The 16500-nt window shown below is 37.4% G+C and overlaps 1 protein-coding gene across 1 annotated transcript in view; it reads left to right on the top strand.

Annotated features, from left to right (window-relative positions):
- Positions 1-16500, top strand: part of LOC145985418 (protein phosphatase methylesterase 1) — a 38440-nt gene that overhangs the window by 6920 nt on the left and 15020 nt on the right. The window contains exons 3-6 of the mRNA XM_083119417.1: positions 2442-2551; positions 8533-8778; positions 11132-11197; positions 14762-14930. Of these exons, the coding sequence (XP_082975543.1) occupies positions 2442-2551; positions 8533-8778; positions 11132-11197; positions 14762-14930 (591 nt within the window). The remainder of the gene's footprint in view (positions 1-2441; positions 2552-8532; positions 8779-11131; positions 11198-14761; positions 14931-16500) is intronic.

Below are 16500 nucleotides of genomic sequence, written 5' to 3'. Positions count from 1 at the left end.
ATCATCACTCTCCAAGGATGCGCCACACACACACACACACACATGTATATGCTAAACTAGGTGTATGCGTTTATTCTATTTCTTTTTGGTACCTTAATTTAATAACAAGCAATAGATCGCCAAGACATACCATTTTCCCCCAATGAATTATTCCTAATGCCAAATGATTGTTCGGGTTAACAAAAGGTACACCAATTTAACATCTGTGTTGATTTATTTCAACAACCGACGCAGCAGAGATTGACTGTTGACAAGAAACATCTGTGCATCATTTAAATAAGCATGCATCTAACGTCCAGCGTTATTAAGCACAAAATTCAACATTTAGCTTTCTTAAATTATAAGGTGATCAATTGAGATTGTCATCTATTGAAACATTCACAAGTTCTTATCGACAAAGACTCGCATCCAATTGACATTTACAGTAACAGTCGAAACAAAAGATTGCAATGCTCATTTGAGAACCTAGTACTACTTGGATCCTTTGACAATCACAATATTAAAAATTCAATTGTTAATTTACTATTTTTGATGCTCTCAGATATAATTCCCATGTACGAGTCGTGGTACTTCTGCAAGGTTACTCTGAGACGTCAGTAGGAAAGAGAATTTACTTGCAACTTCAACAATTACAAAATCAAACGCTTTGTAGCGACAATCAACTGCCACGTAACGCAAGTCATTTACTTCTGTACGCCGACAATGCCAACGCTAATCATAATACAGTTCTCTTCCAAATGCTCTATCTTACGTAATTGGTCCGTGAACACTTTTATATTCCACTTTCACTTTCTGGTTCTCACCAAAACCTCGTTGATTGATCAAGGTACATACCGTAGTTCTCATTAGTTATCTAGGTCCTTTCGTCTAGCTACACCAGGGGGTATTCCACTCAGGAGATTGGCTTCTGTCGTTATCGCCCTCAGCACCGCCTTTACCTTCTAGAATAGGACTTGGTAGCCGGAACAACTCATGGCATCTTTCAGAAAATCAAACTAGCTCATGATCTACATAACCTCTTCCCATGGTTACTAACTTGATTCGAAGAATCTCTTCTTTTCTTGAAACTGGTCGATTCACAAAATGTCCTATTAGATGTGTATCCACTTATGAGTTCACAAGCCTTTTTTGATTCGTAGCACATTGCTGGTCATTCGATAGAAACTCTGTTGTTCTTCCTCTGATACACTACTTTTCCATTTGAAGAATGCGAATGTTCAATCTGACGAGAATGACTGAAAACCCAATATTCTCCCCTTTAGGGAATTCTATCACTGTGACGCTTCTTGCAAGTACATTCAATGTTGCACGCGCCGGTTGAACTGTTTCCTGCTTTCGCAGAGTAGAGGAAAATCTGCGACTTGAGTGCACGAGGACCTCTACCAGCGATTTCTTGTATATTACGTCACTAACAACAGAACTACGCTCAGTCAGCGTACCAGTTCGTCAGAGGTGGGGCGAAGCTGTGAGGTGTTTTGTGCGTGCAAAAACACATCGTAAATCATTTGAATTTGCGATCGCTGAGAAAACATGTCACATTCTAAGATTGGTGGATGTTTTTAAACCACATGCCGCGCTAGTGCCAGATCAGGTGATTCCAGAGTTCTTGGAAAAGAGGGATGAAGGTTGCTGAGAAATTAGCTTTGTTGGTACGTTCAGGTGGGAAGTGGATTCAGCAATTTCTTCTTGTCCTCTTCCTTCTATGCCAGTCTTTTGTGTGACAGCTGGCATCTGCCAATGAAGGTTATTTATTTGCCAAGATTAGATTGGGACCATATGGCTTTTAATGACAGTACTAAAGAAGATTGAGTTTGAGTTTTTGTGTTAAGTTCAATTTATGTACAGATAGGGTAATCAGGACTGAACGTACAGTTTAAAGTGGGATCCGAACCACTATGTGCCTCCACAGAATATCGAATCCGGGATCTATTGATTACAAGCTGACGATGTTACCACTATGCCATCGGGGATGCCCCTCTAAAGATTTATGTACACCACTTCTTAGTAACATCATTTTTTTGTTATTCAATAAATATGATTTTTTTTTTTACTTTTTTGACTTTAATTTCCATGCCAGACCAGTTGTTTTTACACAAATTTTAGTGGTCTTAAATACATTTAAGCTAAATAATGAATACGTGGTATTATATCTCTATCCTTAAGCGTCTTTTTACCTATTCGTGTAATAATGCCAAAAATATTTTTTTAGTCAAGAAAAGAGTACAAGATGCTGCCCACACCAGAGACTCTATTATTTTCAAATTTGTGTTTAAGTGGATAATATCTGCTCCTGTAGATTCATTGAATTAATTTAGTAGCAAAAGCAGAAGAGTCTTCAGTTATGGTATGTTTGATGGTAGACGTACAATTTTCTTTCTTTGTAATTTAGTAGTTAGTAATTTGTTAAGGTTTTTAGTGCTAAATGTTGCCTTGTATTTCAGTCGTGTGTTACCGACATGGTTGAGTGCAGAATTTTGGCCATTGATTTGCGGGGCCATGGAGACACTTTCACCAGTGATGATGATGACTTGGCAGCTGAAACATTGGCAAAGTGAGCATTCTGTTTAATAACACATATTTGATTGAAAATGTTAGGGTTACTGCTTAATGGCAACATAAGCACTAAAATTTTAGGTATGACTTGGGGTATACAAGCCTTGTTGCCATGGCACCTAAAAATTTTCAAATCCAATTCTTAAAAAAAACATCAAAATAATTCAATTTCACTACGGAAAATTCCATCACCTTTATTAGATAAATAACAAATACAGTATATTTTTTCATGGTTGTGTTTTTTCTGTATCGTGTGAATGTTAGAATAGTGAACATGCGATTGTAACACTGTTTGTAGCCAAATTTTAAAATCTGCAGCTAAGTGGTACATTCGATTCATTTATATATTAGAATGCATTGCATAGTTATTTATTTGGTTACTCCAATGCAAGAATTAATTACATTTAATCCAATCTTGTATTAATAAATGAAATGTTTAAAGGTCACATCAGTGGTGAAGCAGCTGCCCCCGCAACCCTCACAATGCAGGGGGCCCCAAGCTGAAGGGGCCCGTTATGCTCTCTCTCTGTCATCCTGAAATTTTATATAATCCCAGAAATTCAGCAGTTACTGTTGCTTATTTAAAAAATGGATTTACGAAACAGAAAGTTGGTTCCCAGTAACATATCTTATGACGATGTCTGCGATAATAAGCAGAGGGGCCCTGGCAACTTGACATTATGGGTCTCCTCCGAAATTCAGAATTAAGTTACTGGGTCTCCTCCGAAATTCAGAATTAAGTTACTTGCTCATATCGGCAATCGATAGGAAGCTTCTCTCATCTCATACCTACGTGGTTTTCGTAATAGTATGAGATGAAATAAGATCTGAGATAAATTTCCCACATTGTCCACACCTATTACGTTTTACTTCAAAGTTGCCCAAAAACTCAGGATATTGAGCCCAGGGGCAATTTTCCCTTTGCCCTTATATCCAGTAGCCCCAATTCCGCCAAGCAGGGTATACAAAGTATACAGTGCTCGAAGTGCTCCAATTCCTTCGATAGGCATTTCATTGAGTGATAAATTTTCAGTGAATATAGTCCAGTCGCTGCTTAATTTTCTATCTCTCAAGATCCGCCTCTTATTTCTTACCAGCAGATTGCAATTGACCCGAAGATATTAGGCCACAATTGACAATGTAGAGGTCCAGTTCAATCCCCGTAACTGAAATGATAAGTTTTCTTGAGTATATAAGTCAGTATTAGTATTAGAACGCAGTGAGCGCTCTTACGTTGAATCTTGGCGTGGCATAGCCAGAGGATGGCTTTTTGGGGTAAGGGAAAATCCACCTCTCTAAGTCCAAAAAAGGAGTGTTTACTATCCTTTAAACAATTTACCCAAACAATATTTTTTAAATATATGTGTATTATATGTAACCTACATTAACCCTTTAAGTACCACACTTTTTCTTTTGATTTTATTGACTGAAATTCTGATTGGATATGATAAGGGGGTTGTTTTAAAGTGATCCACGCAGCAATAAAAAATTTACCTGTTACCAGTTTCATATAAATCACTGTCCTAAAAATAGGACGCTGGTACAATAGGGTATCATACTCAACATATGCACCTTTCTGACAGAACCTAAGTTGATATAAGAAGTTTCAAAGCTTGGTTAAAAGTTGTATTACTACTTCTCTGTTTATTGATTATTACATTTATTACACACGATACACATACATTTTCAAATAATAAGAAAAGGAAACAATACATATATGGAACTCTGGTTGCTTATTGTGTGTGGTAAAGTGTGAAACAATCTTTGCACAATGTTACCTGACATTTCTCACAAAATGTTAAGCGTTTAGATTTGCAGTTAAGTCCTTGACACCTTCTTTGTTTATCTCTTCGCACATCATAATGTCCAATGCCATCATACCTCACATCTTGAAATGTGGATTGTGATCATGTTTTCGTGGGATTTCCAAATGCAGATGGACGTCCTTGTCCTGCCTTCAAATATGCCACTGCAATTGATCTTCTGTATTCCAGCAAGTCCATTCCTGATTGTGATACCTTTCTGTACACAATCCATGAATTTACAACTGCCATGTCAAGCATTGTATTTGCTTACGAGCCAGTCGTGGTGGTCAACGCCACCCATGTATTTATTATATGTCTTTACAATATGTGGCTGAGGGATGGAAATTTTTGCTCTAGCTGTTCTGCTCCATTGTGATGTTTGACACAATGGCTCAATAGTATCAAAGTTGGTACCGATAGCTACACATTTATTATCATTCCACTTGACAAATAGTATCTCTCCTTCCACATCAAAATAGTAGTCAAATGTGCCCCTTGCATCTTTACTCAATTCTTTTGAATCCTTCAAGGGACAATTACTAAGGCGATTCTGTCTCAATGTGCCTGTAGCTCTAATTCCTTTGTCTCGCAAGTGCACAAGTAAGTCTCTGCTGGTAAATAAATTATAAAAAAATACCCAGTAGCTGTTTGGCTCTTGAATTGGTTCCAACATATTGAGCACAACACGGGAACCCAAAACTAAGTCTTCTCGTTCATTGTGTGCCATGTCTTTGCCACAATATAGGTCAAAATTAAAGTAGTATCCACTTTCACCACACAAAGCCCACATCTTATATCCAAATCGAATTGATTTTCCCCGAATGAATTTCTTCAGTCCATGGCGGCCATAATATTTCACTATCATTTCATCCACTGACAAATATTTCTCGAATATGCCCCACCTTCGGAATTTCTCATTCACAGCATCCAATAGTGGACGGATTTTGAAACCTCGATCATCTTTGAATTCGTTCACTTTGCTGTTATGATTGAAGTGTATAAAACTCTTAATTTTAAGATACTTATTCCTTGGCATGGCCTTTCTCACAATATCTACACATAAATCATCATCTTCACTCCAAAAGTGTTTCTCTCTGGGCACCTTGTGATAGCCTGATAGTAACAGAATCCCTAAGAATCGCTTTAACTCATCAACTGATAGAGAAAACTGTAATTCGTTTTTTATTTCTGTTGCATACTTCACAGACTGTGTAGTAATCAAATTCAAAACATGGCAATCGAAAAACATTTCAAAAACTTGAAACGGAGATTTGCCTGCCAATGTAGTTTCCATATCGGCTGCCTGTGATTCTGCACAAAGACCTTCAACTTGCAATTTGGTGTACACTGGGTCACATTTCCTCCAATTTACATCACATGTTGATAGCTGCCTCTTCTTCACTCTCCCTCGTAACTTTCTACTTTTGCTGCAACTAGGTGTAGGGATTTCTTCAGCTTCTTCCACATTCAAAGAAGAAGACTCCGTGTTTTCTTCATTTGGTACAATTTGCAAAAGTAACTCACCAGGAACATCTGCATCCTCCACATCATTTATTTGATCATCTTCAAAAATATCTTCATCCCTGATGATGTCATTATTGGGAGGCAGAACCACCACACTCAGTTCTGCAGAGTTGTCAGCTACGGCTGGATCAAGGAGAATATTCTTTATTTCACTTGCTGTAAGCCCCTTCCTAAACATGTCGACAAAGGTAAGATGATGGATAACGGGCACTGTAACATGCAAGCTGTTACCTCCTGACATGCAAAAATCACAATGGCTTTGCATACGCAGCTACTCGTTTGTCTTCTGTTGCAACGAAGTTAGAGACATCTGTGAGGAAAAATATGAAATTGATACCTTTAAGTTCCAGCATCCTATAAATAGTACAGCAAACTTCATTACCATTCTACAAAGACAAAAACCTCGTGGGTTTGAGATATTCTTCATATAAATCGTATGGAGACCCTTTCAAAGTTATATATAGCATTTTTACATGCCCACTGCATATTGTTTGCAAACTAGATGAATGAAACTGATAGCATGACATAGTACTAAATATTGCTTTAATTAACTGTACTTTTACTTATGCTATTCTCAACCCAAATTGTTATCTTTATTTATGAACATAGTTATTAATAAGCTTTATTGAATAATAAAACAATTGCTTGGTCATAAACTTAGTTTTACATTTAATAAAAATTAAGAAATCTACTGTCCTATTTATAGGACGCTGGTATAGCTCGACCACAAGGAAAAAAACCTTCTCTCAAAAGCGTTCGCGCATCTTCCCTGCCGTTATCGGTGCTCGGTGCAGTGTTGCCAGGTCAGACTTTAAAAAATCGGGAGATTGTTCCTTGGGAAACCAGAAGATCTGCTACAAAATCCGATGATCTAAAAGTAGCGGATGAACGACCTTCTGGGGGCGGCATAGGCGTGCGCACTGGGCGGGGGGAGGCAAGGGGATGTCTGCAGATTTTTTCCAGCGAGGGGGAAACAGTATATTTTTATCAGGCAGGTAAACGAGGCATATTACTCCGTAATAATGTTGCCCTCTCAGAAAACACTACTTGCGTTTGAAATTATCACGTTTCTACATCCCTATTATAATAATGGATGTAAATTACTGCGACTGAAATCAACTCATACGTCTGAAATAATAGGTAATTTTATGTCAACATTCATTTTCCAGAAGGGGAGGGGGTGGCGACCATCCTTGCACTTCCTTCTGGACGTCCATGCCGCTATATAATTTTGTAGAAAATTAAGTATTTAAGTATAGAATAGTATATTAAGGATAGAAAATTAAGTATTTTCAAGCAACTACGGGCGAGGGGGTGCATTATTTCCTTTGTAATTTAACTATGCCGCTTCGTTCTCTAGCAAATTTCTTGTTATTAACACTCACATGCTTTATTCGTCAGTTATGCTGCCTCTATGTTGCTGCATTTAATATATAATACACACACACACACACAAACATACATGTATAAAATAATTTGCCCACGCTATGAAGTCAGTGTTTCTACCTAGTAAGGCAAGGACGTTTCACTGTGTTTGTGTCACTCCATCCATTTCATCAGTTTTTCATTCATCCATGTTGTCGTACTTACCCGTAGAGGCACAAAAGCGACGTAAAATAACTAAAATAGAAATAGATTTTCGGGTGGGATAAAATACAACCATCTAAAAATAGTAATGTTAATGTAGTAATAGTAATAAAATAATAAAAATGTCCTAGCACTATTGAGTATCGTTTGGCATAATTTCACAATTCAAACAGCACTTTTCACGACTGAGTGGAGTTCCACTCTACCTCTCCCCTCCATGTTCAAGTAAGATGTGCAGGAAATGTGTTTTTGAGCAAGCCGTTGGAGGTTCCATACCAATAGTTTAGTAAGGAATTCTCCCGAGAAATCAATAGGTCTGGCAACACTAACGTGAGCCGGGCTGAAGTCTCCTTCTCCCTGTCTTTTTCCCCCACCCGCCAGCGCGATGGGGTCTGCGCAGGTTTCTTTCCTTGTGGTTCCACTATACATAATGGGTTCGAACAAAAAATACAAAGAATCACGAACAAAATAGTTGGCTGTGTGAAGCCTCCACCCTCCTTAAAAAAGAATCCTGGCTGTGCCACCGTGTTGAAGTAAGAGAAAATATTTCTAATTTCTTCATCCAGTTATTTATCAGAGATTCAGACCACCCTGATTTAGTTTTGACAAACTACTAAACTGATATATATAGCCTAAGTCGATGTCGAAAAATGGGAAGGAAGGGTTAATTCATTTTACAACTTGGGGGGGGGGGGGAGGTTGGTAACTATTGTGAGTCTGTCCCACTCCGGCATCATCTCAATGTTTATTTTTTTCCACTGAGGGGGACCCCAATATTTTACTTGCAGAGGGGCCCAAGAGAACTGCACTACGCCACTGGGTCAAATTTCGAAATGTGATCTTCATCTTAGTTGGATCCAAGAAAGAAATGGGTCCTGAGAAAAAAGGTAATGGGTTTTATAAACAGGTTTTGTAAAACTCATGTATTCCTTTCAGAAATGATGTGAAGTAAATTTTAAGTTTAATTTTCTGTCTAGGGAACAAAAAAAGAATGATTTTAGGGCAATCCTCATCATAATTATAACTTTGAGCACTAACAAATACTTCCACCTCTGTTTTTCAGTGACGTGGGTAAAGTTATTAGGCAGATGTACGAAGATGATCCCCCACCCATTATCCTCATAGGGCACAGCATGGGAGGAGCAATAGCAGTCCACGTAGCAAATGCCGGACACATTCCGTCGCTCATTGGACTGGCAGTAATTGATGTGGTGGAAGGCACAGCAATGGATGCCCTGGCTAGTATGCAGAGTGTTTTGCGCAGCAGGCCCACACACTTCAAGTCTCTACAGCATGCTATAGAATGGTGGTAAGTAAAACCTTTAGTTTTCCTTGTTCAATGTTACCGTAAGCCAGTTTGATGACCAAGTTGTTGACTTTGTTTTGCGATTCGAAGTTCTCAGTTCAAGACCTAGCATGGCCATTATTATTATTATTATTATTATTTGCAGTAAGGTTAAGCGTACAGTTTTCTTTGTACTGATTCTTTAACTATTTAACAGATTTTTACCCTACGTGCATTAATGTGTTAAGCTGTACATTTTATGCTAATAGTTCATGATTATGAGTATACAAAATGTGCAAAATTACAGTTGAATTATAATTGAACATAAAAAAGAAAAATATATATACAGTTTCGCAACTAGCATATTGGAAGGAGGGAATGAGGTAAATTAGGGATATTGTCAGTATTCGTAGGTTCCTTCATCATCTCATCACCGCAATTAACCAAACACCAGCAGTGGCCAATGTACAGGACTTCTCTAAAAAGATTTCCCCAATTTCATTTTACATATTTCTTGCATGGTGCGAGACTCGCCAGGGTTGGCATTTTGCCTGTTTTCTTTTTTTTTTTTTAAACCAACCCCAGGTGGGTTTTTCAGTTTTCTAGATAAAACCCAGGTAAAACTGGGTGTTATTGTTTTTTTTTCAGGTTATGTTTATAAATATATATATATTTTTAAAATGTAATAATTTTTCCTGGTAGTAATTTATTGGAACATTCAATTTGTATTGTTTTAGTTCAGTTAACATAGTTAAGAATTGACAATCAAGGTCTCACCTCACACCTTTGAAATGATTAAACTAAAAACATACATAACCCATGGTGCAACAGACCATTGAGGGCCCAGGCCTACCTACCAACTGCCGGCCGCACTCCCACCTGATCCTACTCTGAGGTCGGAGATCATTGAACCAGTTTCGGGGTGACGTGTGGTCAGCACGACTAATCCCCAATTTAATAATGATGGTGAGTGTTCACCAGTCTCATACAGAGGCTGAAATCTCAGGAGAAAAACTGTTACATTTCCCCCAGGAGACTCGGACCTGCATGCGTTCCGTAGCCGGAGCCCAAAGCATGATGCCTTAGATCACACAGCCACAGTGCGGGACAAATGATTAAATTAACTAAAATACTATGTTCTAAAATATTTGACCATCAGATTGATTCTACTCTTCCTGGATGGCGTAACAGTTAGTAGATCTGTGATTAGTTTCCAGGGTTGCATTGCAATACTATACTAATACTTGAGAGTCGACCTCCATGGCAGAATGGTTAGCACAGAATGTTGCAATACCAGGGGTCCCGAGTTCAAATCCTGGTTCGGACATTGATGCTTGTGTTTGTCCCAATGAGAATGCAGAGAAAATTTGTGTGTGTTAAAATTGAGAAAAAAACTGGGGATACTACTGCTTAGGGGTATTACTTTTATTAAAAATGTAAAAAGAAGTATGCAGGCTGCCTGACTGCCATGGAGGAGACGTGGGTTCGATTCTCAGTGTGGGTGATCTAAGGTCTGAATTTTTCCGGTCTTGTCCCCACATAAAGCAGCTCTAGGACTCACCCAGCCTCAAATCAATGGGCCCCATGGGGGTAAAGGCAGCCGGAGCATCGTTGTAATCACATCACTTCCAAAATGGCCGAGATCGATAATATGTGCAACCAGGGGTGGTCCTTGCACATCACTTTTTCAAAACCAACTTTCAATAGAAAATACTGTTAACTCTTGCAACATAATGTTCTGCCAATCTTTTTTTGTTTGAGTTTTTAGTTTTTATATCCACTTTATGCACAGATAGGCTAATTGGAACAGGACCTACAGTTGAAAGTAGAATGTGAACTACTGTGTGCCTCCACTAGGTATTCAACCTGGAACACCTTGCTTAAAATGCAACAATGTTACCACTTTGCCATCGGGAAGGCCTTCCAAGTGGTTTTTGTTGGGTGGCATATTAACCCTTATGAATCTTAACATGATTGTGACTAACAGATTCTTTCATGTATTTAGTCTTTTTTTCTGTAGTTGTTTTGTATTTGAACTGACATCTAAGTTAACTGTAACACGTAGTTGTAATAATTTGGTTCCCGTTACAAATTATTTTATACATGTGTCCATATTCTGTAGATTTGGGTGATATATGCATATGGAGGTAATTAAATATTAGTGCTCTTTTTAAAAGTTTGCATAACCACTGTTGGATATTATGGACTTTTTATTCTTGTTGTAAGGTTGTGTTTTTGTATATCTCTGTGGTGTAAGCTAGAGAAAGTTCTGGGGAACTGGGACGAAATGTCACAGTAAGTGTAAAAACCATTTTGATAGCAACATTTCATGTAATTTGATTAATTGGGTAATTTTCATATATGTCTTTTGTTTCAGTGTGAGGAGTGGACAAGTTAGAAATTCAGAATCAGCAAAAGTTTCAATGCCTGGGCAGATAAAGAAGTAAGTGGCATATTTTAATAATACTCATCTTTATTTGAAAATACTTTTACTTCTAAACCTGGCAATTAATACTGATGGGACTTACCAGTCATGCAATTTTGATTATCAGAGCTAATATCTTCTTAGGATATTGCCAAAATTTGTTATGTACAGGGTGGGCCAAAAGTCTTGACCAGATATTGATATATTATTAAAATGAGGTAATCAATCAATGCATAAAGTATATTGTTCTGAACAAGATACATTAAAGAGTGAAATAGTACAAGGATATGTCTAAGATTAATATCATCATCATCATCCTTCGCCGTTTCCTGCCTCCGGCTGGGTCGGCATAGAAGTCAAGCCTCTCCATTTTTTTCTGGTCTCCCACCACTTCTCTCTGTCCACAGTCTTCCAATCTTGTCCTCTTCTAATACTCTCCACTATCTGCTCTTTCCACCGACATCTTGGTCTCTCCTTGGCCTTATTCCAACTCCCAAACCATCTCATCTGTGCCTGATTTATCCTGTCCTGAAAAACTTCACCACACCCACTGTCTGTCGGATCTCCTCATTCCTTATTCTATCCCTTCTAGTCTTCCCCAACATACTCCTTAAAAATTTCATCTCCACTGCCTGCATCTTTCTTTTGTCTCTCTCTCTGTCATTGTCCAAGTCTCTGCTCCATACATAATTATTGGTACATAGTATGTATTATATATTACCTTCTTGCATTTTATATTAATCTTCGAATTCTTTGATAGAGTCCACCACCTATTTGTCCTTTTCTGTTTACCTCCTCATATATTCTTCCGCTTCTTTCATTTTTCCTTCACTTCTTCATGTTCATTTCCTTTTTTTAAATTCTGCAATTTCTCGAAATGATATCTCCACATTCTTCTTATTTCTTCATCCTCTTCTACAACGTTTTCCCTTTCATCCCTTAGCTTACAACTGTCTCCTCTTTCTTTTCTCTTTTCTCTCACTAATCCATACAATACTTTCTTGTTCCCATCTACATCATCTTCTAGCACTTTGGCTCCTTCTTCCATCCACTTTCTTCTTTCCTCCTTTATTACTGTTCTTGCCTCTTTCATCTTTTTCATGTACTCTTTTTCTTGCATTTTGTGATTTAACTTTAAACCATTTTCTAAATGCATCATTTTTGTTTTTCACTGCCTCTCTAGTTCTTTCATTCCACCATGATGTTTCTTTTCTTGCTTGTCCTTCCACATACCTTTTCTTTTATCATTTTATCCTTGAATTTCCACACACACTTATCCTTCTCTCTTGTTCCTCCCTTCTTTCATTTTCCATCTCTTCACATCTCCTACTAGTAGCCTATGGTCACTGTCTGATATCTGTAAGATTAATGTCAGTGAAGCCTTAAATCCTCCAACTTCTATGGATTTTGACCGTCATTATTGCTGTTCAACTGAATTTGCCACCATGTGCATTGGCGTGCCTCTTCAGCATTTCGGGAGTGATCATTGTGAAGAAACGGGTAAATTCTGTTTTTGAGTCCTCAATGGAAATCTTACGAATTCTGGACCACTAGCCTGGACCTGGCTCCTAACTACAGTATTGTGATTGACTGAGCTCTATCAAAAACAGACTAATTATTACCACATAACGTATGCGAGGAGTATAAACATTCTTGTCAACTTACGACCATTTTAGGCATCAGTTTAGCTTGTGAATAACACGTCCTTACACTATAAAGAGCATCCGATCATGACTTTTGGCTCACCCTGTAGGTCATAAATGCATACATGCACTTTCGTCCTCTTCAACAAACTCTACCCATATCAGGAGAAATTATCTGGTATACATAGTCCATGGTTTTTGGATCTTAAAAGCGATATAATTTTTCTCTTGCCTCCATAACCAGATTCTTGAGTGCAGTGGCTACATTATCACCCTGTAGTACCAGGCTTTCTGGCTAAGACATGGATGTGTCTTTGTCCTATCATTCTATTTCATCTGTATGCTTGTTAATTTATCGACAGCTTATTGGCCAAGTATGCTGAATGACCAACTCATGATTTTGCCACCAAAAGTTGTGACTTTAGTAGTGGACTAGGTTTTGGTTTTCTTTCTTTTATCTGGCCCATCTTCTGTTTCTCTTATTTCACCTGAATCATTCATCCTCATCATGGCGATTAAGCGAGAAAGAGATGAATTATTTGTAGGGGCATGCATATTTCGTTTTTGACGAAAAAACTAAATTTGAAAAAACACACTGTAGTGTTAATTTTTCATGTTTTTGAAAGGTGTGAGATGCATTTTGTGACCATGTTTTGTCACGAAATAATGCGAAATGAACTGCAAAAAGTGAAATTTACTCTTTAACACGAAATTTAGGGTTTATTCACCGACGCGGCACCTTCTGAGGTCTGAATTATCCTGAGAGTTATGCAATTCCCGGAAAAATGATTAATTCTGCTGTTAATATTGGAGAAACAAAAATTGACTCCTTTACACAGAAATAAACTTAATACTCGGATAACTACATAAATGGGTTATTAGAAGTGAAATGTTAATTCTGTGGAATAAGTGTAGTTTTTAAATCAAATTTAGGATTATATTCACAATTTTAAAACCAAAATGTCTTTTTATATACCACTTTTGATCCAATTTTTCACCGCTATAACACCGATATTTTATTTTATTTACCGCTTTTGAACCCGAAATTGACTTAGTTTTTATACCGAAATTTTGCTTTTTTATTTACCAAAAATATGTGCCTCTAATTATTTGTCAGTATGCTTTAATATTACATTGTACATGCACACATTTAAATAGCTCTTAAGAGAAGGATTTTACCCATTTATACTTCTATTTCTCCTGAAAGGGTTCTGGTATTGTAGCTGCTGCTTGTCGAGTGTACCAATATTTTTATCTCGAAGTCCACTTTATTCTCAGGTAGGCTAATTGGAACTGGATCTACAGTTTAAAGTATAATGCAAACCTTTACATTATGCCTCTGATGGGAAATAAACCTTGGACCCTTGGATTACAAGGTGAGAGCATTGCCACTATGCGATCAGGGAGGCCCTCTGGGGATACATAAAAATATACTATACAGTTATTTTACATTCAGACTAAAAAATTCGTGGAAAACCTAGATTCTGTGAGATGTATTGATTTGTTAAATGATGCTAGTAGATATCCTACTAGGCTTGTAATTATAATTACTACTAATGTGTGGACGTGGAAGAATGTCATTTGTTATATTACGGAGAGGCTCTATTCTGTAGTTCAAACTAATTCCAGATTCCCATTTTAAAGGAAGAATTGATGTCTTATTTTTTAATCTTAAATTCATTGCACTTTTCTGCTACCTTAAAATATCTATCTAGTTTAACAGACAACTTTTAAGATTGCATGCACATTATTTTTTTTACTTTATTGTAGAGTTCAGGATATTTTTGGCTTGCTCACATGGGCCATGTAAGGTAGCTCATATGTAATTTGAAAGCAAGCTGGAACTTCAGTGTCAATGTAGTTTTTATTTGTGTTGATGTTGCGATTAGTCTCTTGTGCTGTTTTCAGAAACATGACTTGTATTACTCGTCTTTCATAGCTGCACGACCAACAAGCCTGCTACGAATGACATTGATGCTTTGGCAGCTGGGTCTCCTGCAGACGGTGAACCGCAACCCTTGTTCTCTGTATCCAATCCGCACGCTATCATGGAAGAAGATGGGGAGACTGGAATCAAGCCCGAGGCATTCAAAGCTCCCTTTGCTCCGGTAAGTACAAGTTTTAAGGGAACTTTTTTTTTGTGAAGTTTTATGAGCGGATGTTGTGGCCTTTAGTTTAGATTCATTATGCTGCATGCATGCTAAAATTATGGTAACTTGACTATGCATTCTAACTAGGAAGTTTTCCAGGTAAAGAGTGAAAAATTGTATAAAAATAATAATATTAAACATTTATTTAAGTGATGAGCATGATTTGACAACCAGGTAGGTAGGTGTTACAAAATTACAAAATTGAATACATATAATGTTATAAATCATCATAAGTTTATATTCTAGCTTTCCACAAGTTCAGCTATTAAACCTTCGGAGTCATTCCATGCCAAATCAACACAGATATGTGCAATTTCCAACCTGACCATCTCTGATTTTCATGAAATTTGGGAGTTGAAACTATGCATGGAACTTAGTAACCATGAAAATTTTGAGTCTCGTGCGTCTTGTAATTTTAAAATTATTCAAGTCAAAGTTCGCATAAATTGCCCTTTTACGTAAGTGTCACGTAATTGTTTGAGATACTTTTCCCAATATTCTTCACTATTCACTATTTGGGGAATGTCGGTGATTAAAATCATATGCAATGGTGCGTATGCTTCTTCCTCTCCCGAGATGTCAGCGTGAGAGTTCCTAACACGTTAGGAGCATTCTAATGCTTTGTTTTTAACACCTCGAAAAGGAGAAAATGGTTACAAACATGCAGTAATAAATTTTTGCTGGTTAAATATATGTTGGAAAACTTTCGCCGCTTCATTTCTCATGAAATTCTAGCCTGTTTTGATATATCACATCACCCACTTCCCTTTGAAATTTTTGCATTGAATTCAATATGGCAGTCAACAATATGCCAAACCTGTGCTTGACACACAGAGCTAAGGATCTCATTGTGCCTAACCTATTTCTTTCATGAAAAGGATAACTTCTTTACATTTTGTAGGGATGTTAAGGGACTTTTGACTCTTCATAGTTCATGTAATGAGGCTTTTATCAGTCACATAGTTACATATATTATTTTGTATCTTCTGATCCCATTGCAGTCCCAGAATGATTTTTTGATATGTTTTAGAGTATGGCATGAGAAACCAAATATATTTTTTTCACAATTTTTGATGATGACATGTTTTGAGATATTCAAGGTCAAACGTCAAGGTCATGTGACAAAATTATATTTTTAACCAACTGTAGGCTTGTTATATATCACTGGAAAACTTGTTCAATTCCCTGTACAATAAGGTTTTTTTGAGCTTCCTAGACGAAATAGGGGCGGAGTTACAGCACATTTAGTATAGCTAAGTGGGCTCAGAAAGGGCAATTTATGCGTACTTTGACCTTGAATAATTTAACAATTACAAGATGCACGAGACTCAAAATTTTATTAGTTACTAAGTTCCATGCATAGTTTCACCTCCCCAAATTTCATGAAAATCGGAGTTGGTCAGGTTGTGGGCTGTGTTGATTTCACATGGAATGACTCTTTGGCCTTTTTGAGATATGTTGGGAATTGAGATATTCCTCTGGGAATATCTGGGTATTTTATTGCAAGGCATGGTATGGAGCAGGTGCA

This window comes from Lepisma saccharinum, chromosome 3, assembly GCF_977018435.1.
Source record: "Lepisma saccharinum chromosome 3, izLepSacc3.1, whole genome shotgun sequence".
Taxonomy (NCBI): Eukaryota; Metazoa; Arthropoda; class Insecta; order Zygentoma; family Lepismatidae; genus Lepisma; species Lepisma saccharinum.
This window is presented reverse-complemented; position numbering and strand designations above follow the sequence as displayed.